Source organism: Carettochelys insculpta, chromosome 16 (genome assembly GCF_033958435.1).
Source record: "Carettochelys insculpta isolate YL-2023 chromosome 16, ASM3395843v1, whole genome shotgun sequence".
Taxonomy (NCBI): Eukaryota; Metazoa; Chordata; order Testudines; family Carettochelyidae; genus Carettochelys; species Carettochelys insculpta.
In genome coordinates this window covers 23805552-23832424 of record NC_134152.1, presented here as the reverse complement: position 1 = coordinate 23832424, position 26873 = coordinate 23805552, and the positions used below count along the sequence as shown (strand labels likewise).

The following is a 26873-nucleotide window of genomic DNA, read 5'->3' as shown; positions in this document are numbered from 1 at the left end:
AACAGAAAGGCACCAAGTATAATACCAACTTTGCTGACATTTGGAAAAGGAGGTATAAAGATGCTGAATGTGCTAACAGGAGGGAGTTTTGAGAGGGGAGTTTAGAGGGGGAGCTTGGAGGGAGCCAGTGACTTCTATTGCCCTTAAACTAAATCCTTTGTAACAACCTCTATCTGAAACATTTAATTAACCCTCATATATAACTAGAGTAGGAAATGGAGGCAGAAGCCCAGCAGCAGAGTGGGGGCTATCCTGTTTATTGTGTCGAGTGCAGTATGTATGACTACCTACCCTGTGGGTGGGTGGCGTATGTGTGCGCTCGATGCAAGGAGCTCCTGGCCCTCAGAGACCGAGTGCGTGCTTTGGAGGCCAGGGTGGCTGAACTGGAGGAGCTAAGGAAGGCAGAGGTGTTTGTGGATGAGACTTTCCGGGACATAGTAGGGCTGTCCCACCTCCAATCTGACAGTCCTGATGCTGTTACGGAGGATGAAAGGCTCAGGGAAGGAGAGCAGTCAAGGGGAGCAGAGGGAAACCATCCCATAGTTGGGACCCTCCTTCCAGAGGGTGATGTTGTATCCTCTCGTGCCGAGGATACTTCTCCGGGGGAGGGAGCGCCAGCTGTTAGGAAGAAGCAGGTTTTAGTAGTGGGGGATTCGATCATTAGAAATATAGATAGTTGGGTTTGTGATGACCGGGAGAACCGTATGGTGACTTGCCTGCCTGGTGCGAAGGTTGCGGATCTCTCGAGGCATCTAGACAGACTTATGGGCAGTGCTGGGGAGGAGCCGGTCGTCGTGGTACATGTTGGTACCAATGACATAGGGAAGGGTAGAAGAGATGTTCTGGAGGCCAAATTTAGGTTACTAGGAAAGAGACTGAAATCCAGAACATCTTTGGTGGCATTCTCTGAAATGCTTCCAGTTCCACGCGCAGGGCCAGATAGACAGGCAGAACTTCAGAGTCTCAATGCGTGGATGAGACGATGGTGTAGGGAAGAGGGGTTTAGATTTATTAGGAACTGGGGACACTATTGGGGTAGGGGGAGCCTATACAGGAATGATGAGCTCCACCTAAAATCAAGGTGGTTCCAGACTGCTGGCATTAAACATTAAAAAGGTCGTAGAGCAGTTTTTAAACTAAGAGGTGGGGGAAAGCCGATTGGTGCGGGGGAGCACCTGGATCGGACGGAGACTTCTCTTACACGAGGCTCCATAGATAGGGATTCCCTAGAAGTTAGTCAGATAGGGAACGTGGGAAATAATATATGGGCAAGATCAGATGTGAAACAATCGTGCATAAAAAAATCCAACGCGTCTGTGAAAGGCGGACATATAAATAGTGGTAGTTTTCTAACATGCTTTTACACTAATGCTAGGAGTCTGTCTAATAAGATGGGTGAACTGGAGTACCTCATATCAAAGGAGGAAGTTGACATAATAGGCATCTCAGAAACATGGTGGAATGAGGAAAATCAGTGGGACACTATCATACCGGGATATAAATTATATCGGAAAGACAGAACAGGTCGTGCGGGTGGCGGAGTGGTACTATATGTGAAGGATAATATAGAATCAAATGAAGTAAAAATCCTAAAAGGAATCAAAATGTTCCGTAGAATCATTATGGATAACAATTCATTCCTCTAATATGAATATGGCATTAGGAATATATTACCGACCACCTAACCAGGACAGTGATAGTGATGCTGAAATGATAAGGGAGATTAGAGAGGCTATCAAAATAAAACACACAGTAATAATAGGAGATTTCAATTATCCCCATATTGACTGGGTGCATGTCACCTCAGGACGGGATTCAGATATTAAATTTCTTGATGCCTTAAATGACTGCTTCTTGGAGCAGCTAGTACAGGAACCCACAAGGGGAGAGTCGATTCTCGATCTAGTCTTGACTGGAACGCAGGATCTGGTCCAAGAGGTAACTGTTACTGGACCGCTTGGAAATAGTGACCACAATATAATAACTTTTAATATTCCTGTGTTGGGAAGAACACCGCAGCGGTCAAACACTCTGGCATTTAATTTCAAAAAGGGGAATTACACTAAAATGAGGAAGCTAGTTAAACAGAAACTAAAAGGTAGAGTAACTCAACTAAAATCCCTGGAAGCTGCATGGAAACTGTTTAAAGACACCATACTAGAGGCCCAACTTAAATGTATACCCCAAATAAAAAAACACAGTAAGAGACCTAACAAAGAACCGCCATGGCTAAACAGCCATGTTAAAAAGGCAGTGAGAGAGAAAAGGGCAGCTTTTAAAAAGTGGAAGTCAAATCCTAGTGAGGAAAATAGAAAGGAACATAAACACTCCCAAATTAAGTGTCATAATGTAGTAAGAAAAGCCAAAAAAGAGTTTGAGGAACAGCTAGCCAAAAATTCAAAAAACGATAGTAAAATGTTTTTTAAATACATTAGAAGCAGGAAGCCTGCTAAAAAAGCAGTGGGGCCCTTGGATGATAAAGATATAAAAGGAGCGATCAAGGAAGACAGTGCCATTGCGGAGCGATTAAATGATTTCTTTGCTTCAGTCTTCACGGCTGAAGATGTTACAGAGGTTCCTAAATCTGAGCCAGCCTTTTTAGGTGACAAATCTGAGGAACTTACTCAGATTGAAGTGACATTACAGGAGGTTTTGGAGTTAATTGATAAGCTGAATAGTAACAAGTCTCCAGGACCAGATGGTATTCACCCAAGGGTTCTGAAAGAACTCAAATGTGAAATTGCGGAGTTATTAACAGTGGTTTGTAACCTATCCTTTAAATCCACTTTGGTACCAAATGACTGGAAGACGGCCAATATAACACCAATATTTAAAAAAGGCTCTAGAGGAGATCCTGGCAATTATAGACCAATACGTTTAACATCAGTACCAGGCAAATTAGTAGAAACACTAGTAAAGAGTAAAGTTGCAAGGCACATAGAAGAGCACGAATTGTTGGGCAAAAGTCAGCATGGTTTCTGCAGAGGGAAGTCGTGTCTAACTAATCTATTAGAATTCTTTGAAGGGGTTAATAAACATGCGGACAAGGGGCACCCAGTGGACATAATATACCTAGATTTCCAGAAAGCCTTTGACACGGTCCCACACCAAAGGCTTTTATGTAAATTAGGTGGTCATGGGATAGGAGGAAAGGTCCTTTCATGGATCGGGAATTGGTTAAAAGACAGAAAACAAAGGGTGGGAATAAATGGTAAATTTTCACAATGGAGGAGGGTAACTAGTGGTGTTCCCCAGGGGTCAGTCCTGGGACCGATCCTGTTCAACTTGTTCATCAATGATCTAGAAAATGAGGTAAGCAGTGAGGTGGCAAAGTTTGCAGATGACACCAAGTTGTTCAGGACAGTCAAAAGCAAAAGGGATTGTGAAGAACTACAAAAAGATCTCAGCAAACTGAGTGATTGGGCAGCAAAAAGGCAAATGAAATTTAATGTGGGTAAGTGTAAGGTAATGCATGTTGGAAAAAATAACCCAAATTACACGTACTACATGATGGGGTCAAATTTAGCTACGACAGATCAGGAAAGGGATCTTGGAGTTATAGTGGATAGTTCTCTGAAGACATTCACGCAGTGTGCAGCGGCAGTTAGTAAGGCAAATAGGATGTTAGGAATTATTAAAAAAGGGATCGATAATAAGACAAAAGATATCATACTTCCCCTATATAAAACTATGGTACGCCCACATCTCTAGTACTGCGTGCAGATGTGGTCTCCTCACCTCAAAAAAGATATATTGGCATTAGAAAAGGTTCAGAAAAAGGCGACTAAGATGATTAGGGGCTTGGAAAGGGTCCCATATGGGGAGAAGGCTAGAGAGACTGGGACTTTTCAGTTTGGAAAAAAGGCGATTGAGGGGCGATATGATAGAGGTATATAAAATCATGAATGGTGTGGAGAAAGTGAATATAGAAAAATTATTTACCTTTTCCCATAATACAAGAACTAGGGGACACCAAATGAAATTGATGGGTAGTAGGTTCAAAACTAATAAAAGGAAATTTTTCTTCACACAGCGCACAGTCAACCTGTGGAACTCCTTGCCCGAGGAGGCTGTGAAGGCCAGGACTCTATTAGGGTTTAAAAAAGAGCTTGATAAATTTTTGCAGGTTAGGTCCATAAATGGCTATTAGCCAGGGATAAAGTATGGTGCCCTAGCCTTCATAACAAGGGCAGGAGATGGATGGCAGGAGATAAATCACTTGATCATTGTCTTCTGTTCTCCTTCTCTGGGGCACCTGGCATTGGCCACCATCGGCAGATGGGATGCTGGGCTCGATGGACCTTTGGTCTGACCCAGTATGGCCATTCTTATGTTCTTATGTTCTTAATATGATAAATAAGGGAGAATGATTAATTCAGTTGGCACAGCTTGAGCTGGCATCCAGCAAATATCAGAGGAGTCTAAAGTGCACATAAGACACCATAAGATTTGGAAATTATGAGCATAGATATGAATCGAGATGACTGGCTGACTGCTGGGAGCCAAAGATGCAGGGAACAGAGCAAGAGTGAATAAAAGAGCCAACAGGAAACAGAAGAACAATATAAAAACCAGGTTATTGGTTATGTACAACAGATTACTTGTGAAGACCTGAATTCTATTTCAATTTAGGTCAAACTTGCTTACAAGTCCTAAATTAGTTCTCAATTGTTACAAATTGTACCAAGAATGAACAAGTTCAGGAACTATCTATAGCTGGAAGATGACAGTTATGTGAGAGAGCTAGTACAGAATACTGCTTTTGCTATTCCCAATGAGATTTAAGATGGGTGGTGCAATATCTTCTCTTAGACCAAGTTCTGCTGATAAACAGACAAGCTTGTGATCTTACACAGAGCTCCTTTGCATCAGGTCTGGGGAAAGTAGAGTGCCACAGCTATGCACAAGGAGGAACAGACCATCAAGCACAGTAGTGAACAAATGTTGCAAAAACAACAAGAAGTCCTGTAGCACCTTACAGACTAACAGATATTTTGGAGCATAAGCTTTCATGGGCAAAGACCCTCTTGGTCAGATGCAACAAATGTTGGAAGTGACCATTAAAACTGAAGTGAGCAGTTAATACCCTCAGTCGTTAAAACAGTAGGATTAGCAAGTTGCATATTGTACTACTGATCCATAAATCCAGCATCTTTTTACGAGTCCATGACAGTTAGAGGTTAGCAAAGTTATCCTCTTACACTTTTAAAAGCATTCTGCAGGGTTCCTTTCATGATACAGGCCAACACAGCTACATCACCACTGCAAAGAAAGATGTCCTAACAGCCAGAGCACAAATGGAGCAGCCTGCTCACTTAGGCTGTATCTAGACTAGTACCCATCTTCAAAGGGGGCACGGTAATTAGGGTGTTGGAGATTACTAATGAAGTGCTGCGGTGCATATGCAGCACTTCATTAGGCTAAATCTCCCATGTGGCTACTTCAAAGCAACAGCTTGCGTGTAGCTGCAGGTACTTCAAAATTTTGAGGAGTAAAGGGACTTCGAACTACTACAGGCAAGCTGGCACTTCAAAGTTGCCGCAGAAGTGATTTAGCCTAATGAAGTGCTGCATATGCACCGTAGCACTTCAATAGTAATCTCCCAAAGCCCTAATTACCATGCCCCCTTCAAACTTGGGGGCCAGTTTAGACACAATCTTAGTGAATTGTTCACATTGGCTTTGTGATTTTCCCCTCAAGAGGATAAAACTGGTGTAAAAGTTTTAAGGATCCTTTACTTTGTCAGAACAGCGTAAAAGGACAATATGGCCAATTCTTATGTTCCATTTGTGAGTAGAACCAGTTGTTATCTTTTAACACTGAAAAAAATTCCTATTAAAATGTATTCCATTTTCCAGTAGAAAGGTTTACTACTTCCTTTCCTGGAGATGCTCAATAGCCAATATAAATTGCGAGTTTGATTCCCCAGTTTTCATTGGCTCTGCAGTTGCCCGTGATATAGCACTGAATATAGAACTGTATATATTTGCTAATAACTAGAGATAAAGAATGAAATCTATCTATCTATATTACTACTAGGCAAGGGGGATTGAAAATTTCCTCCAGTGCTCCCCATTCCCATTCTTCATCCACTGTACTGTAGTTTCAATCAATTACCAAAAGAACTGAAACTAGAGTGATTATATTGCCCTAGTTTGACAAATATGCAGAATTTTTAAATATCATGAACAGAATTTTTAATATTTGGCATAAAATTCCCCCAGGAATAATTGAAACCCCTATAAAACATTAGGAAAGGTTGTTTTGGGAAGCACAGGAAATAGGAGTATCAATTAAAGTGAATTCACATAACTTAAAAAAAAATAGGGTTAATCATTTTTAAGTGTACTATTAAACAATATAACACCAACTGAAATTAAATATTTTAATGTTTTTCTTCCACATCTTCAAATATTTTGATTTTATTAACAGGACAGAACACCAAGGCTATGGTTACGCTGACCTAAACCACCAGCGGCAGCATGCAAATGGGCAGTCTCAAAAATGCAAATGGCCTCTTATGCCTGCCAACAAAGGTGGGGGTTTGACAGCATAACCACACTTACACAGCTTTTTTTGTGCCAGAGGCAGCATCCGCTGGTGAGCAAATACGCAAATGAGCAGCCATTTGCATTTTTGAGACCGCCCGTTTGCTTACAGCTGCGGGCATTTTGGGTCAGTGTAACCATAGCCTTTGTGTTGTGTCCTGCAATTAGTATACAGGGCCCACTTCATACTAATTTATATTACATATTTGTACCATAAAAATGATAAAATAGCATTTTTCAACCTACCTCATAAGTACTGTCATGTAATTTATCATGAAAGTGCAACTTACAAATCTAAACTACTGCATAATTGCACTCAAAAAGAATGAAAACGTAGAGCCTACAAATTCCACTTAGTCCTATTTCTTGTTCAGCCAATCATTTGGACAAACAAACAAGTTTTACATGTATGGGAGATAACGCTCCACATTTCTTACTTATGTTACCTGAAGGTGAGAACAGGTGTTTGCATGGGACTTTGAAGCCACAGTTACAGGGTATTTACATGCCAGATAGGCTAAACATTCATACTCCCCTTCAGGTTTTTGCCACCTTTCCAGGGAACATGCTTCCATGCTGATGCCACTCATTTACAAAAAAAAATATGCATTAGTTACATTTGTGACTGAACTCCATGAGGGAGAACTGTATGTCTCGTGCTCTGTTTTACCCACATTTTGCCACAAATTTTATGTTGCAACTGTCTCGGATGACCCAGAACACATTGTTTAAGAATGCTTTCGATTCAGATGTGACAAAAATGGAAAGAAGGTACCAATGTGAGATTTTTTAAGATAGCTACAGCACTTGAGTCAAGTTTTAAAAATATCAAGTACCTTCCAAATCTGAGGATGATATACTATGGAACTTGCTATTTTAGGACTTCTGAAAGCAACTCTCTAACTTGGAAACTACACGACCCAAGCCACCAAAAAGAGAGAGAAAAAAAGGTGCGGGGGAGGGGGGGCTCCACAAGAAGCAGGCAGCATTAACTCCTGCAAATATAAAACTAGTGGACTTGTTAGCTCTCAAGTTTTACATTGTTCTCCTTTTAGGTGCCATTACAAATATAGAATTATGTACAAAAGTAAGTTAAACTTTCATGATGAAGAGCTGAAATACTACTTTGTTTCTTTTCTACAGTAAAAATATTTGCAATTAAAATAAAGTGAGCACTGTATGCTTTGTATTCTGTGTTGTAATTGAAATCACTATATTTGAAAGTTTGAAAAATATTTAAATAAATGGCATGATATTGTTTAACAGCATGATTAATCACACAATTAATGACAATTTTTTTTAAATCACTTGACAGCACCAATTAGAAAGCAACTAGCCATATACCCAACCCAAACCCAACAAGAGAATAATGAAATCTAGTACATCAGCACCCACTGTGTTGTTCCAAAGGGGTTACAGTCAGGGGATCCATTCGGTTGCAGACTCAGCAATTCTGTCAATGTTTTGCTGTAACTTGTCAGTACTGCTTGGCACAAAGTGAATATTTCCTATTGTTGGTTCCCTATAACCTTCCCCTTTCTCCTCCTACATCAATATATAATGATGCTTTAACTTTTCAGACCTTGCATACATAGCAGTGAAATACCTGATTTGGTCATGAGAACACATTTTTCAATTAGAAATATTAAACATTTATTTGTAAGTCTTGCATTTCTGCTATGTTAACTTCCCATTCACTTTTAACAAGTATCCACTGTAACATACAAAAAATACTAAGGTGGGCTACGTAGGGACAGCTTAAATATCTCAGATGAAGAATATTAAACAATTAAGATCAAAGCTTTTATTTTTATATATATATTATATATTTTATATATATAAATATATATTATATAAAAAAAATAAAAATCATCCTAGTCGACTAGTACGTAAGTTTTGGAAAGCCTAATAATTTAAACAGTCTTTTAAAAAAACTTATTAATCAATGTATACAAAGACTCATTTCCATAAAATGTTTCAAGGTGTAACTTTTGATAGTAAAATACCTTCTGAAACACACTCATGACTATGAATATCCTCCCAAAATGACATCTTGATACAGAGTCAGAACTTAAAAGCAAAAAAGTAGTCAACTAAAGTCTGTACATGTAATTTTCAAATACTCTGAACAGTGTTTATGGGATCAGAATGAAGTAAGTTATGAAGGTCTACAATCAAAGGAATTTTATTTCTGACTGATTGTCATCTATATGTTATAGAAAAAACACAAACTTCTGTTTTTACCTTTTACATATTTGTGCTGGATTTTAAGTGTTGAAGCCTAAACAAATGCATTGTAAAACAGTTTTTTGCCTTGGTCTTCAGCATGTATCAAACAAAAAACCCTCACTTGTTCTGTATACGTTCTTAAATTAATTCAGTGACATAAAATAAATATGGCTTGCAAAAATCATATTGGTTTATTTTAGGATGTTTAAACACTTTACCCTGACAATAAAAGAGCATGAAATATTATCCTCTCAGGTTGACTTAAAGTATGCTAATCTAATTAGGTACCAGGCACACTGCTGCTGTAAATATTGACCATTTCTTTGAACACAACAGATATCTTAGAACACTCAACTATTACCATCGAATCACAATTATGCAGCAGGAATGCAAAGAAATCTGGTGGCAAAATAAATTATATCCATTCAAATAAAATCTTCTATATAATGCTTGTATGTTTTTATGTATAATAATACAGAAATGTTAGCAATTTGTCACATCTCTTCCACAGCTATGAATTAAGTTTCTTTAATGAATAGGGGTTGGATACACAGTCTGGAAAGTTATGCACTCACTTGAATTCACCACATTTTCTGGCTTTTGAGAGCAGATATCTATAACACTGAAAATGTAAACATTACACATATTTAAAACAAAAAATTGAAAATGATGAATCACTACACTTGTTGACCAGGTTTACTTTGTATCATAGACCTCTCTTGCCCACAAATCCATTTTGTCTGGGATGGCTGACAGCTACTTGGCATTTGTATGTAACTGCCTTTATAATAAAAGACAGTTGCACAAAAATTTTCTTTCCCCCACAGCTGTGTTTCAAGCAGAAGCACAGACTGAAAATTACACTGAGTCAAATTTGTCAATACAGGTTGAACCTCTCTAATCCGGAACAAACTCATTCAGCAACATCTGTAATCTGGCATGATTTTAGTTAGCTAGAAGACCACTTACTATGGATGCGGCCAAGTTTCCTGTGGTCCCATAAAATTTCTTCACAGCCCCAATCCTGGCTCTCAGTGTTCTGTGTTATTTAGCTGTAATTTACCCCTAAATGTCTTCTAAGAGTCCAGTAAGCCGTGGAAGTGTTTGTAATGCTACTAGACAACATTGGACCTCCATAGTTTGGTAAACTCTCTCATTCAGCACTGGTCAGGCACCAAAAGTGCTGGACTAAAGAGTTCAACCTGTACAGTCTTCTTCATTGCTCTGATAGTGAAAAAGTAGATGCAACTCCAGTGTAACTGGCACTCTTTGAATCACCACAACAGCACTATTCATATAAATCAGATCCTCTATATTCAGTCACAACCCAAATTATAGTTTTATGTTTCTGTACCTCATGACTAGCACAGAATCGTACCCTTTCTAAAGGTAGGAAAGATAATTTTTTCTTTATCCCTACTACTTGGTCAGAAGGCATAAAATATTTCAATCATGACATTGATTTTTTGAAAAGCCAATTATAAAAACTGTACATATTTTTGAAAACTAGGCGCATATTTTTCTGTGAGCGAGGTCAACAGCTGTTGACTAAGTCAACAGTTTTACAAAGAAAATTAATGCTAAAACAGGTTTTAAAATGTACACTGTACTTGTTTCTTTGGTTTCCTAACAGAAGAATCACAGATTTTATGGAGACCTAAAAACAACTAAGTTGCCACATTTAAATATGTTCATCTGCGGAAGAGGACAACACCAAAAATCCCAATACAAGACAGTTAAGCAAACAGTTCATGCTTTATTTTCACCAATTACTTCCCTCCAATGAACTGAATTTCTACACATCAAGAAAGCTGAAATGCTTTGACAAGATTATATTCTGTCAGGATTTGCAGTCTGAATAAGACACTCTTATTGAAAATAAAATTGTAGCACTTGTTATAACCACTCATACTGCTTTTAAGCACATAAATTCCATTGCTAAACAGGACTATTTGAGTACAGTTACATATCTGCTCAGGCCCTTAATACTTTGGTTTTTGCCAATATCAGTTCTGTAAAATTCAAGATCGCTATCCCTACTTACAGTGCTATTTAAAAAAAAAAAACACATTTATAATTTATCTGGAAATATCTTTTCGTAAATCAGGTGGGGGAGTTCATCTGGACCACAATATTAAATTCCAGGAAAGAGACCGCTCATGTAAAACAGAGAGACAAACCAACCTAAAATCCTCCTTTGTATCTTAACATGAGGCTTAGGAATTCTATCTTAAAAGGGAAAAAATACCTGTCAACAGAAAATATTTAAAGAGAGACAATAATAATTCCTTAAATTTTAAAGAACATCAATTCTAGCTCAAACTAACATTAAATTTTGAAAACAGTATTCTAGTTATATTGAAGGAGGTACAAAAATCATCTCAGTTACTTTAACTAAAAAAACAGCCTATTTGAACATAAACCGTTAAAAATGCAGTTCACCAAATGAGCTGTACAATGTGGAAAGAAAAGTAAGAAACTGAGTAAATTTAAAATTTTACTATTCACTTTAACTCCAGCTACTCCAAGATAGGCCAAAAAAAGAGACAACAACAACAGAACCACTGGTCATTATCTACAGCCCCCACCCCAAAACTACTGCAACACATTATTAAAGACCTACAACCTATCCTTAATCAGGATGCCACACTCCAGAAGGCCCGAGGTCACAGGCCTGCTCTCTCCTACAGACAACCTCCCAACCTTATGAGGATTCTCACCAGCAACCACAGTGTATGTCACAGGAACACCAGTCCTGGAACTTTTCCTTGCAACAAGGCCCATTGCCAACTTTGTCCATATTTCTATTCTGGAGATACCATCACTGGACCTAACCAGGTTATTCACAGAATCACGGGCACATTCTCACATTCCTCAGCTAACATCATATATGCCATCATGTGCCAACAATGCCCAGATGCTTTGTATATTGGACAGACTTCAAACTCTTAGACAAAAATTAATGGGCATAAAACAGACATAGAAACACTCCTGATTCCCAAACCTGTCAGTCAGCACTTTAATGGAGTGGGCCATTCTGTTAATGACCTGAAAGTTTGTGTTTTACCAAAGAGGAATTTTCACAACAGTTTGGAAAGAGAGGCTGCTGAATTCTCTTTTATATTCAAATTTGACACGTTAACACGTGGTTGGAAGAAGATGGGAATTGTCTAGGTCATTATAGGGGCTCTTACGAATACTTGGCTTTATCTATTTCTTGCCTCCCCCGCCTCCCCTTCTGCCCCTCTGCTCTCTGATTTGCTCACCTTTATAATATTTTTCTGATTTGTCACCTGTGATTACTATTTTTGGTTCTCTGTGCCTTAAATATTGAGTATGTTCTGGTATGGCTATGATCTGAAGATGTGGATCTGTCCCACAAAAGCTCATCACCTAAAATTATTTTGTTAGTCTTTAAAGTGCTACTGAACTGCTTTTTTGTTTTAATTTGTGTGTTCAGTGAAGTCACTCATTCTTGAAAAACACATTCTTTTCATGAAGTTTGGAATTTTTGTATTTGATAATTTGGAAAAAGTATTCCTCAAGAAATTTAGTCAGTCCTCTGTAATCAGGAATCTTAAGTAAAGCACTGAAAACTCTTCACTTCATATTCTGTTGACTTCAAGATAAAATGGTAAGATTATGGTGGCTTCTCAGGTGCTGCAATCAATTTCAGATAACCTTAGGCAGAGAGCTACAAAAATTTACTGTGACTTTCTCATTTAAGCAAAATCATAAAATGTAGGACCATTAGGACACATATGAACTATACCATCTATTCAGAAATGCTTGACTTGGAAATACCATGTAACTTAGGTTGCATTTCACTGGCAACTGACTGCACCTAAAATGCTCCTTTTGAAAGAAGAAATAATAGACTAATACAAGAAAATCTTTGAAAGGTTGGTTACACAGTCCAAATTGTATGAACTATGATTTTCTTTAGCCATACAGAAAAAATACCGGCAACACTGCAAAGCACATGCTCTGTCCTGTCACTGCACGTGAAAAAGATGACAAAATGTAGACTTTTGGCATTTCCTATTTTGATTCAGAAAACACACATTATATCAAGAAACACAGGAATTCCAGCTATCAGTATGGCTGAAGATTGACATTTATTTCAAAAAAAAAAAAAAAAAAAAATGAAGATTTACTTAAATCCAATTTTTTTTTACTTAAACCAGATTTTTTAAAAAATTATTAATACTAAATTTCTCATTTGAAAAAAATGACAGTTACAATTAAATCTCATCACAAACATGCTGCACATACACTAACAGTCTCATAAAAATGAATTAATGGCACTAGCCTGTCCAGCTTAACTACTAACGCTTGCTTCTTGAAAGTTCTGGGCTTTCAATTTCTGTTTCTCAGAAGACTGCAAAGTAACATGTGCAAAGACAGGCACAGACTTTATAGGACTGTTAGTGTTTTGGGCTTATGTGATGGAGGACCTTTCCCAAGCATGGCAGAGGAGTTAATTAAGGCATTATCTTAAAGACAATATATAAGAAAGGATGGAGACAGCCTAGACAGGAACAGTGGACTGGACTAGAGAGAAAAAGTAGACACTATTCAGCACATTCTATATTTCCCCAGACTTGTGCCACAGAAAAAACTGTCATGGCTTCTGGCCATAAAAGAGACCCTAGCTGGGAATATTTTGAAGAAATTCCTTGTGTAGGTTTTAAAAAAAAGGGAAAACATGTCAAGTGTAAAAAAAGCAAGATGATGATGCAGAGCCTAATTTCCTTGGAATGTTTCAGTCTAGCAAATTATTGGTAAAAATTATATGGCTATGGCTGAGTGGGTCAACTGGTTACTAAATTAAATAATTCAATTTGCAAGGAGTCTTTCTTCAAGATTCTGTGTGCCTTTGATTATAAGTGTGATCTGACAAGTAAATTTCCTAGCTGTTTCCTGTGTTGGATGTTTGCTAGAAAAAAAGTTTAGCTTAGGTAATCCTTGTGGCTTGTTTAATTAGTTAACTAGGATTTAGGATCTATCACTCATGTATGCAATAAAGAAAGCTACAGAAAGATAAACCTAGAATTGCCAGTTGCCACTGAGTGTCGTGTATTATATAGTTCACGTCCTTTATTTTGGAACATCATGGCCATTTTGTCAATTTTAGCACCTACGTACACAAAAGTGTATTCTCCTTACAGCATATCAAGTCATGGCTTTCAACAGCAAGACAAGTTTCTTCTTAGCACAAGGTGCACTTCACTTCTGCTTACTCAAACTAATAGCGTAACTATAAACAGACCAACAACAACAAATCCCTGCCAAAAGAAAACTGAACAATTAATTCTCCCACTGGGGAGAAGAAAAGAGAAAGAACAAGGCACACTTGACAGTCATATCACTCAACTGGGCTACTGGAAGGCACTGAGATGACATGTTGAGGATACCATCAATACCTACCATAGATCTAAAGAAATGTTAGAAGATGGAAGAGATTTCATAGCAGTATCTGATTTTAATTTTTAGCAGTTACCTAATACTCCTATGTTGCAATGCTAATGACCTAGTATGCCTCCTTTGGGAGTAGCCACTTATATGACAGTTCTATGAGTACAGCTGCATCTATTTCCTGCACAACACTATCATGGTACAATGTAGCTGATGTCATCAATACTGTCCACCTTTCCTTGTCACTCCATGCAAACTTATAAAGCTACTAACCATAGTGCTAATCCTGAAGCTGTCACACAATAGAAGAGTAGCAAATGAATGTACAATGAGCAGAGTAAAAACCTGAAGGGAATACTTATTTCACATAAGCTTCTACTCCAGTGGTAGGCAAACCTGTGACCCATAGGCCTCATGCGGCTCACTGGGGCTTCACTTGCAGCCCACAAACACTCATGCTCTGCCCCCATGCACTTCTCACAAACCCGGACACCAGAACCCCACACTTCCTACTTCTCTCTCTCAGCACTTTCAGAGCCACAAATTGTCTTATTTACATTCCCTCTTTAATCCGCCCCCTTCCTCACAGAGCTTGAATGCAAGGAATCAGCTCAGATATTACTAAGAGCAGATGTTTGAAGTGTGCAGTCTCATGGGTATCTGTAAAATGGATTACACAATTTTGCAAGTGGGGTAAAGTGTAGATCCAAACAGGAGACAAACTGGTGATAAAAGACAGTGGCTTTGACTTTACTTCTGTATTAATTAGTTTTAAATGGAGAAATATTCTGGAAATTCTAGCCAACTTCTGCACAAGTTTTTGATTCTTAGATTGTTAGCAGTTTAGGACTAGGACCATATAACACTTATTTGCTCTGCAAAGTCTCAAACACATTTTAAGAGCCATCTAAATAACTACAGGGCATAGCATGCATGGACATGGAAACATGATGGTATCATTCTTCATATTCTCTTATTCAAGTCCTTGAGTTCTAAATGTATAGTGATCACAAGCTAAGACCTTAAACCAGTTACATTGTTTAGAACTATTTCACAATGCATATTCTTCTTAAGGCCCAATTCATAAGTTAAAAAAACCATAGTACCATCAGTGTATTTTACTAGATTTAGAATGACAGACTGTGGAGAACATTTCATTGCTCGCCCCATTCCTGTCATCCTGCATTTTTTCCTCCTATGCTCTATTGAGCAACTGAGCCACAAAAACAATTTTTCTCAGGATTAATTACTTCAATAGCTATTTCTGCAGCACTACAATAGAATATAACATTGAATAATAAAATCAAACAGCCCTTAAAATTGCAGCAATCATATGTTCTATACTACGTCTGCTACTCAGAAAGCATAATTCATCTTCTTCTGAGATACCGCAAACAAGCAACAAGCACAGGTTAAAGAGAACTGGTGAAGGAATATAGCTGAAGTTTAACCATCTTTAAAAAGAAGTAAAAAAAAAATTAAAACATGGTCCTCAAACTGTACTGCAAACATCAGTTAGCAACTGGTACTCAGCATGAAAACACACTAAATTTATCTGACTTCTGCTGATTTAATAACTTCAGCATAATGTCAGTGTTTTCACAAAAATAATGTATTTCAGAGCACTGAAGCTATTTCAAGCAAAACTACACATGCTCCCTCATTTTGACATATTCAAACAGCCAGAAAGACATAACCGCATGCAGGACTTATTAGGTTACACCTAAACCTCGCAAACAGACTTTTAAAACATATCACAGTTCGGAGGAAATGCAGATGTTAAAGGTCTTTTCTATATTGCAATTTACTGCACAGAAAACCAGAGTATATCACAGCATCCTATCCTGTCACACACTAATTGGCCGTGTGGATCTATCTGCAGTTGAGCAAGGACTGACACACTGGCCTCTTTAAACCAGCATCTGCTCTTGATACATTGTTGAGAGGCTAGCAATGCACGAAACTTCACACAGGTTGAGTAGATTTTTGCAGATACGTGCCATTGAAATTACCACCTCCCTAGCAGGGTGACCCTTAAGACATTCAAGAATAGAAGCATGTGCTGGCACATTGTATAGGTAGATGTATAATCTTCCTGACTTTGGTGGTGGCTCAAATCTTTCCCTTTTCACTACAAAGCCTACAAGAAGTCAATTTACCAAGCAGATTATTTTTTTAAATAATCTACAAATTCTATAGAACCTAACTGAAGATTACTATATATCCCATTTTGTTAGGATGGAGGGATAGATGTGGCACGGGACTCACAGAAAATAATTCCTAGTGCATCAGCATATAAATATAACAGTAAGTGACAACCATTATTGGTAGAAAGAGATTCAACTAGAACTCCTCAACTGGAAAATAGCTGGATAGTAAAAACAAGATAAAAATGCTACAAATACACATTTCACAATTCTTAAAGGCAGATTTCAAAACCACTGTCTCAGCTCTTCCAAGACCTATTGGAAACCAGCACTTCAAAAGCAGCTAGCTTAAGTTTAGCCAACGAAAGATATGCTTCATACCAGTTCTAAAGAAATGTTTTTAAGGACTTGCCTCCTTCATAACATCTCTTATCAAGGGCTCTAGCCAACTCTTTGTAAAGATACCCGCAACATCCTTCCCAACTTTCTAAATGTCCATGGCTGAGAGAGTCTCACTTCCCACTTGTAGATATCAAGAGTACTTCACCTTGAAGCTCATCTGGCCATAGTGATCACCAAACTACTGAAAGTTCTAACTAGCAATAAAACCACACCCTAAACTACACCTTGTACAAAACGCAAAAGTCCCACGTATATGGTTATAAACATACCACACCACTCCCAATGCTGACTCTCCATTGATTATGTAGGTTATTTCCAGGTGGCCACTCTAATATTCAAAACCATCTGCAACAGTGACTAAAGCTAGATAATAGATCATCTCCCAGTATTGACCATGACCAACTTTAATAAATAGCTTCACTCCCCTGGAAATAGAATTAGAAAATATGATGAGCTCGTGAGCAGAACAGGAACAGAACTTTCATTGGAGCCAGACCCAAACAATAGAACTTACTCCTGTGAAGCCAACATGACCATCAACCTCGCAGCATCTGGAATTAAATGTAAAACCCATTTCTTTTATTTAGCATTTCCCACAGCGACTTTTCATACATACAAAGCCAAACACTCAAACAAGAAATCCTACCACTGATTCAAGTTTTACAAGAGAGAAGAATTTATTATTGGAATTGCCATTCGCTCTTTTTGTTATAAGACAGCACTCTGCTATATTTATAATCATGGCAGAGACATTTTTTGATTGGAAGTTCATAATCTTGTAAATTTCTGGATTAAGAGTATATGATCAGAATGAAAGTAGAAGCTGGCAACATGATAAAAGAGCTTGATTTTGGACTTATGTCAACAAGGTACTAATGCAGAAGTGTCAGATAGTGGTGCAACAAATTTGCTTGCAACACTTATCTTTACAGAACAGTATTCTTCCCCAAGCCCTTTAATTCTCTGCCACACAAAATATAAGACCTTTGAGACAATCCTCTCATCAGTTTGAAACCAATGATACCCCAAGCATAGCTACCAAACTATACTTCATTCTGTGGACTTTACACTGAGTAAAGCCTTAAGCATCAGACATCTATGTTTCCCTGGCCCAAGAATAAGCATTCATTCCAGCTTCTCAATCATTACTCATGTTACCATCCACCTTTTTACATTTTTTCACACTGACAGCCTCAACAAGTTGATTTTGGTCAAACTACTTTCAGCTGATGCTTTCTTCAGACACTCTACTTCCCACATTACTTTTTCTTGTGCATACCACACTAGCACTCAATCTCTGCACTGCAATAACCAGGGGATCACAAGCCATTCTTTTTTCCCTTGCTTTCCTTCCCATTTCTGTTGGTTGATTTATTTTGGGGGGAGGGAGGGAAATCAGAACTTGATCCAAATGTAAACTGATGCAAGAATGACCATCTAAACCAGTAATAGATCCAAAAGGTATGAACTCTCTCTCCCATTCATCTCATTCCAGGCCTTGAGGACTCTATCGTAGGATCTGGCACATTCCACGATGCCACAGAATGGAGCATTTTTCTAATATGGAATTCAATATTTTCTAGTCATGTGTCCAACATTATATTTTTGTCCCTCTATCTTGCTGAGATCAGCCTGTAGCTGCATCCTTCTCTTCAGCTTTAGCTTCAAAGGGGAATTAATTTTCTTACAGTGTCTGCTCGCTACACTGTTGCAGAGTCTGGCAAGAGGACAGTTGTGTCTACCCCCTTCCTCAATTATCACTCCTGGTTCTCAGCGCATGCGCGTGCGCGCACGCACACACACACACAGCCCCCCCGAACTCTCGTCAGCTACCAGTATTCTTCAGAGGAGCAGTCACAGTAATTGGCAAAGAACTGTAAGGCACTACTACATACATTAAGAAGAGAGAGACAGCTAAGCTCTTTGGAGACCAATCATACCTCTTTATGAAACTGAATTATTTAAGCAAAACTTAGAGGTTTGGAATGGGTGCCATATGAAGAACTTAAAAAGACTGGGACTTTTCACCTTCGGAAACTGGAGACTCTAGAAGTCTACAAAATCATGACAGAGTTATTTACCTGTTCCATAACAAAAGAAATAGGGCTGACCAGTGAAATTAACAGGTAGTGGGTTTAAAAACAAACAAACAAAAAGTATTTCTTCACGCAGCACATAGTCAACCTGTAGAACTCCCTGCCAGAGGATGCTGTGAAGACCAGAACTTTAATAGGGCTCAAAAAAGAACACAAATTCATGGAGGATAGGTACCTCAATACTTATTACCCCAGTTAGGTAGGAATGGTGCCCTTAACCTGTTTGGGAGAGGCTGGAAATGAGTGACAGGTGAGCGATCACTCGATTACCTGTTCTGTTCACTCTCTCTGGGGCATCTGGTATTGTCCACTGACAGAAGACTGGGTTAGATGGACCTTTTATCTGAGCCAGTATGGCCATTCTTATGTTCATAGATTTAAAAACTTCTGTGACTTATTAAGCACTATTTTATAAAGCATGACTGCCACCTGACCATCAAACTTGGTCACTGCAAATAATGAAAGCTGCTAGTCTAATAACATGGGAAACCCTGCACACTGTGTTTTGAACATCATTAAATGTTGTGTTGGAATCTTCTGCTGTCAGTCAGTCAAAGCACTCTATTAGCGATGAAGTCACTGGATAAATTTGTGACAGCAGCAGATGTTTGATAACAGAGTTCAGGACAGTAATTACTTCTCAACACCACAGCATAAGATTACAGACAAGTCACCACACAACTTTTAGCATTTTATTCGGTGAAAAGGGCTCTTCTGCGACAATTGCCTGATTTTTGTACACTGACAGGTTATTTTACAGGAGAGCTGACACCTGGCATCACAGTAGGAAAAAAGGTTGAGTCTTTTAACTCAACTGTTCTATTAGACCAAAAGACATTGAACACTGAATTCATGGAGAGTTACTATTCTCCATTCAGTAATAACTTATCTTTTCCACAGAAAAAGCTCTATACATTAATATCACTAACTGCACTGTACATGACACATCATATCTAAGTTATTATTAAGATACCATTACTACTACCATGGCACCTATTCAGTTTTGCCTCCAACCTTCCAATCTCAGGATGAAGCTTGTTATTTAAAAAAAAAAAAAAAGAGCAATGTTTTGAATCTTTACGTTTGTAAGATATGCCTCATAATACTGACAGTTAAAAAAAAATAAAAAAGCAGAGATACTTTGAGAAAAATGTAATCAGGAAGAGTCCTCTGATTTTGAGATCACTCTCGAGAAATAAGCCCTGTATTCCATTTGCAAAAGGAACAGGGGGGGAAAAAAAAATCACAATACTGAATTTGCAACATGGAAGTCAGACAGGCTGCTGATAAATTTATCTTATCTGGATAAATCAAGAAATTCACAGGTGAAAAAAATGCTATTCCATTCTTAACAGACCTATATATTTGATTTACCAATTTTCCCTCTCTAAAAATTCATCTTTACATAGAACTAAAAAAACAGCTTATAAACAATTTAGAAATGCTTAGTTGAAAGAAAATTGAGTAGAAAGTGGGGTGTTGTGGTTAAGGTTCTGGCCTAGAACAGAGAACTGGAGCCAGTCCCCAGCTTTCCTCCATGCTTCATGTGATACCTCAGACAAATCATTCAATCTCCGTCCATCGGATCTCAATCCTTTTCTCCCACACTTTTACCATACTATATTTCAACTGAAAGCTCTCTGGGTCAAGGACCACCTATACTATGCTTTTGTACATAGACTAGCCAAATAGGGTCCCAGGCCCCATTAGAGCTTCTATACCCTGATGAAATACACATTAAAAAATAAATAAGATACTAATGGTGATAGGAATGAAGTAAGATTTTAAAAATCAAATTACCAGAGAGGTTCATATACCCCATCCATATTTTTAAATGGTGTACAGGAAAACAGATGAAATATGGTTACCCCATTAGGCTGATAGCCATCTAACAAAGTGACAAGCAAAAATAAATTATAATTATAAGCAGCTGGTAAAAAATACACTAATCTGTCTGGAAAAATTGTTAGCATATCTGTGCTAGGGCACCACCAACCTCTGCATGTTAATCTCAGTAATTTATTGCCAAAACTAGAAAAAAGAACCGCACAAAGGTTTCACAGCTGTTACCCACAGGGACAGAATCCATGCAAAAGACTTAAAAACTGTTGAAACAGATAAAATAAGCCAAAATACTCAGCAGCTCCAGAGACTTAGATAACTAAAGTGAGACAACATTTAATAGTGACAAAAGTGCAGGATTTGCCCATCTGGATCAAAACACTGGACCATCTTGTCTAGGTACCAGTAACCGATACCTGGTGCTTCAGAGAAGGTAAAACGCTTGACATATAACACACAAGCATATCTTGCTATGTGACGTCTTCTAGGTGGAACAAGGAAAGGGAACCAGTGCCTTTCTGATTCCAAACAGCACAAACATTACCAAAATCATGTAGGGAGAATTTACTGGACACACTTCATCCTGTTTTCCTACCTACCTATCATTTTTTCCCCTCCAGCCCCCAACACTGCAGTCAGCCTGCCCTACCTCAAATCACAATGAACATCCACAGCAGGGACTACAGTGGATCTCTCCCCCATCCTCACTCCTCCCAGTTTGCTCCCCCGACAGATCCATCTGCCTCATTCCTGCCAGCCAGCTACCTCATACCCCACTCCACAGCTCCCTCACGCAGCAGGTCCTCCCCACTCTCTCTCCTCCCCCCCCCCCCGCCCCCGCCCGTGACCCCGTCCCCACACACCCTGACCCCGTGCACAGGTCTTTCTCCTCGCACTCCCCCAGCGCACTCACAGGTCTCTCCTCCCCGCCCTGCTCCTCGGGGCACCGCGCCTTGGTCCTCTGCCCCCAACCGCGAAGCACCTCCGACCCCCCGTCTCTCACCTGCACCTGTTTGCGGAAGTGGACCCGCCTCGCCACCTTCCAGCAGCAGCAAGATGAAGAAGAGTCTGAATCCGAGACCGGGTCCGAGGGCCAGGAGCGGCCCCAGGCGCTGCCCGCTCCCCCCGCAGCTCCCCCAAAGCCGCCACCGCATCTCGCCCGCTTCAGGCCCCAACGTGCAACGCCAGACACAGGCACTAGGCTCTCAGGGTCTCCGGCGAGCGCCCCCACCAGCCGCTTCCCCCCTCCGCCGCGGCCTTGCCGTCCCCGGCATTGGACCCCGCCAGCCCCCTTCCCCTCACAGAACCCAGCCGGCCCCCACCGCAGCTGCCGCCGCCATCTTCCGGGCTACCTGAGCGGGAGGGGCGGAGCTAATCGAAGATTGTCACTCCTGAACACCAATCCACGGAGCTTCGCCCTCAAGAGGCGGGAACAGGGTGTGGGACGGTGTTTATCCGTGATTGACAGCTCGGCCCGCACCGAACAGGGAAGTGAGGCGGGATCCGCGAAGGATTGACAAGCAGATCTGCCAATCAGCGTGCGCTTCGGTCTCGACTATTAGATTCCAAAGGGGCGGAGCTACATCGAGGCTGCGGCAGTGCGATTAGGGGAGGTGTGACTAGAAGGACGAAGGGGTGCAAAGCGGATTGGTGGGAGAGGGCGAGATAGGAACGCCCCCTATAAGGAGGGAAGGGAAGTGAGAGAGGCACCACCTACCGGGAGGGAGGGAGTAGTGCTCCATGGGGAGCCCCAGGCCCTGGCCTTTGACTGTGGGGTGGGAGGTTGCAACCCCCTCCTCCAGGCACAGTTCATGACCGTGTGCCACCCATGTATCCACCTGGTAAACAGGCACCCTGGCAATGTTCCCTCTAATTTTTTCCACACATGCAGATTTTTTCCATCCATGTGCAGAATAATATTATGTGCACCAAGCCATGTGTGCATGTGCACCATCAATGAAAACAAAACCTAACTGTGGGCATGCTGGTAATTAGTAGGGTGGCTTTTGAATTTCTAATGTGCAGCCACACAAGTTCCACCTTACATGCGACACTGACCCCTGTTATCATGGGTTCATCCCCAGAAGACCGAGTTAGAGACAAAGTTCTCAAGTCCCTCTTATTATACCTTGCCTGTGGCACTGCACTCAAGTCAGCATGGGCCTGAGCTTGCTGGGCCTGGTCTAGAGCTGGAACATGGAGTAAATCCTTTTGGCTTCCCAGGATTAGGATCCCAATACTCATCAGTCTCACCTGTTACACCTGCACAAGCAAGTGCAGCAAGAGGCATACAACACTCTCATTGTGACTTGTACCCCATTTGCACACACAGTGCACAACCTTTACAAAGGCCATGGCCCCTAGTAAAGGGTAATTTTTTTTCTGCGTACAAGGACTATGGTCCCTGTCTGTGGAACTCCTGGCACTTTGGTGGCTTCTTTGGGCTTCATACAATCCCTTTCTTAATACTAGTTTCCAGAGATTGACTGGGGAATGTGAGACTCACACACCTCTGAGACTATTCATAAACACACCCTTCAATTAACAGATATTCACAGATAAATGTTAAGTCTTCACTTAGAACAAAAGGAGCATGTGACTGTAACTTTTGCTAAGTATTGTCTTGGGGTGGCAGGGTGGGTGTCACTGTGCAGAAAGACAGAACAGAAGAGGACTGAGAGACAGAAAGAGACAAAATGTAGATGAAAATGCAGTGGCAAACACTGGAAGAAACTTCAAGAGAGATTTTCTTGGGTCAGGGAAACAGACTGTGAAAAAGTGTTCCCGTTGTGTGAACAAAAGAAGCTGTTTCCAGCAATATGATTTTTTCTGCACCTAGCAACACAGGACTGTGTACATTCTTCATAGATAAACAAAACTGGAAAGAAATTCCTATCATCAGTTGTCAGAGAGGTAGCCGTGTTAGTCTGTATCTTCGAGAACACCAAGAAGTGCTGTGGCATCTTATAGACTACCATATTTTGGAGCAAAAAAAGCAGTCAAGTAGCACTTTAAAGACTAACAAAGGGGGGGGAGGTTTCAGAGGGAAGCGTCTCTGCCTCAGGTGTTAACATCTCCACATTAGACTGACAATGGGCCTTATCAAACCCCGCCCCCCGCCTCTTACCTGGCCTGTTTTTTCCTCTCTTTGTACATACTACTGGTAATGGGCCTTTTCCACTCTGACTGAATAGACCTTGTCAGCTCTGGCCTCCCTCTTACTGGGACCCCACTCTTTAAATACCCCTTTGAAACCACTCCCCCGCTCATGCATCTGATGAAGTGGGTCTTTGTCCACGAAAGCTTATGCTACAAAATATCTGTTAGTCTATAACGTGCCACAGGACTTTTTGTTATCACCAATTGATGTTCCCCACTGGAATATCCCCACTACCCAAAACTTTGACCAGCTTCTCACCTTGGCCATTTCTACACAGGCCACTTCCTTCGGAAGTGGCATGCTAATACAGGGAGCGAAAGATGCTAATGAGGCATGGATGCAAATTTCCTGCACCTCATTAGCATAATGTCACGTGATTTGGAGACTGGAAGACCATTCTTCCAGACTGCAAAACGCCATGTAGAAGCGCGGCCACCAGGGGTGGGCTTCTGGAAGGAAGTCCTTCCGGAGGCCCCTTCTTCCTGAAAATTTTTGGGAAGAAGGGGCCTCTGGAAGAAGGAATTCCTTCCGGAAGCTCCCCCGGAGGCTACAAAGTTCAAGGTTCTAGAAATAATGTGTAAGGAAAATGAAAACAAAAGATTACATATGAATCAAAATCATAACATGCTTTGTAGAGACTGAACTTAACAGGCTAATGAAATGTTAAAGAAATGTTTCTCACGCAAAGTTTTTTGCAGCATCTTCAGCCAAAACTGGTTGTGATCTCATTTTCATGAATATAAACACACTGCCAGTTTAATTTCTAGGTGCGAGATAAAAGGGGCATTCTCTTTGTCTCTCATTAAGTTCGCCTTTTAAGGAGGGCAGAGAGGACAGCAGCTGTGCATATCAGGACACCGCTTGCTCTTCTTTCTATTCCCCTGGCTATCCCGGGACAACAGGGAAGTGCACAGCTCCCGGATAGAGCACTGCCCCTATCCCCAAAGCTAACTGTACGCACTCTGGGACAATATAACCTACCCCTGGCTTGTGTTAACTGTGTGCTCTTCCCTGTTTAGTTCAAATGTGAATGTCCATCCATTGTATTCGCTTATAATGCTTCATTTACATTCTGCCAGACAGGTGAATAAACATTGTTAGAAAACCTGTTTGTCAGCCCTGCCTTCACACAGACTTTAAAACATTTCCAGTATAAATACACACCTTTCTACATAGTATCTGTAAACATATTTGACAATGATATTGCAGCAATGGGCAACCTAGACTAATGAGTAGGCTGCATGAGTGGCCTTTCTTCATCTCAATGGGCCTCAAGACTGTCATAACGAAGACAGTCTCCCAAGATAAGGCAGACTACACTTACATAACAAAACAAAAAAGCAGTCCAGTAGCACTTTAAAGACTAGCAAAATAATTAATTAGGTGATGAGCTTTTGTGGGACAGACTTACAATTTGCCAGGTATGCCAACTGAACCGTAGCACGGCTTTGATTGGATGCAGAAGGAGCTCACAGCTTTTAGAGTCAGTATTGTGTGCAATCAGTATGTACCTCATGCATGTGCCTGTGCTTTACATGTGTCAGTTTAGTAATACCGGTACGAAAAAAATGACACAGACAGAAACTAGTGGAATCTGGCAACCCTGTGCATGAGCAATGGTAAACAAAATGTCTAGGGGCCACACAGAACCCTGATGGGCTGCATGTGACCCTCAGGCCACAGGTTGCCTACCACTGGACCAGAGTGGCCCTGGCTTTCATTTATCACCTACATGACATTCTTTGGTAACCAGAATATACACACCAGAACCAGGATATTCTTGTGACTCCTTTATCAGTTATCACTGAGAGCTTGTTGTCTCACAAAGACATTTGAATTGTGTCCCTTCTGTCTCCCTCTCTTACATTGATTCTATATTTTTATCATTATTATCCATGCTCCAGTACTACCACTGCAAATGTAAAAAAAAAAACCGCATCTACTATATATCTGTGTATGCATAGCTAATGTACCAATCACCTTTTATCCAGGGGATTATAGATATATCTGTTGCACTTCCATAAGATTACAATTTAAGGGTGTTCTCATTGGTGAAACAACAAAAAGTATCAGAGGGGTAGCCGTGTTAGTCTGTAGCTTCCAGAACAACAAGAAATCCTGTGGCACCTTATAGACTAAGATATTTTGGAGCACAAGATCTGTTAACAAAAAGTAGCGTTTCTTAGCTACAGCAGACACATGTATTTCACAATCCACCTACCATAAATGAATGTCAGGACTTTAAAACAATAAGATGCCAAGTTACAACACTACCCTGGGTGTTATGCTAGGATATCTTCAGAAGCACTAGTCAGAGGGCAAAATTTCCCAATGCCATTCTCTAACAGTGATGCAGAAAAGCACTGTGAGTCAAGATAAAGTCCACAGTGACTCACTGACAGTCAGGAGCAGAATACAGGAAATCTATCTTCCAGTCCCATACTTCAACTACTTGCCCACAATGCTCTCTGCCTTTAGAAAAATAAATATCAGAGTGACAAAGATGAACAATTTACCCTTTTAACTACCATCATACAGAACAGTACAATCTACCTACAAATATTTCTGCCGTGAGACATTTGTAGCAACTAATAGAATGAGTAATATTATCACAAATTGTTGAGACAATACTTAAAAATTAAACATTTCCAAACATGTATATTTATTAAAATGAAACAAAAAAATCTCATACACAGAATGGGATACACATTACCTAATAGCACAGCCTCCTGTTTCTTGATTATGCAGTGTTACATCACCACATTGCTGTTATGTGTGGGAAGTGTTAAAAACCTTTTTTTAGAGAGAGATAATTGGATCAACTGAGGGATGTGGAGTGTTTTATTTCTGGCAGATTTTCTTAAATGCCTCTGATATTGTTATTCATTTGGAAGGAGTGTTGGCTAGCAACCAGAGCACAGAACTGAGAGTCATGTGTGCTGGGTTATTTTATCAGCTCTCCTTGAGATGAACTATGTGATTGTGAGCAAGTCACTTAGGCTACCTGACTCAGTTTCTCCATCTGTAATAT

General features: G+C 40.1%; 1 protein-coding gene across 1 annotated transcript in view; it reads right to left on the bottom strand.

The window, feature by feature from the left end:
* The window catches only part of LMTK2 (lemur tyrosine kinase 2), a 68982-nt gene extending 47061 nt beyond the window's left edge, over positions 1 to 21921 (bottom strand). The window contains exon 1 of the mRNA XM_075010550.1: positions 21686 to 21921. Within this exon, the coding sequence (XP_074866651.1) occupies positions 21686 to 21836 (151 nt within the window). The 5' untranslated portion in view covers positions 21837 to 21921. The remainder of the gene's footprint in view (positions 1 to 21685) is intronic.
* Between the last annotated feature and the right edge of the window lie 4952 nt (positions 21922 to 26873).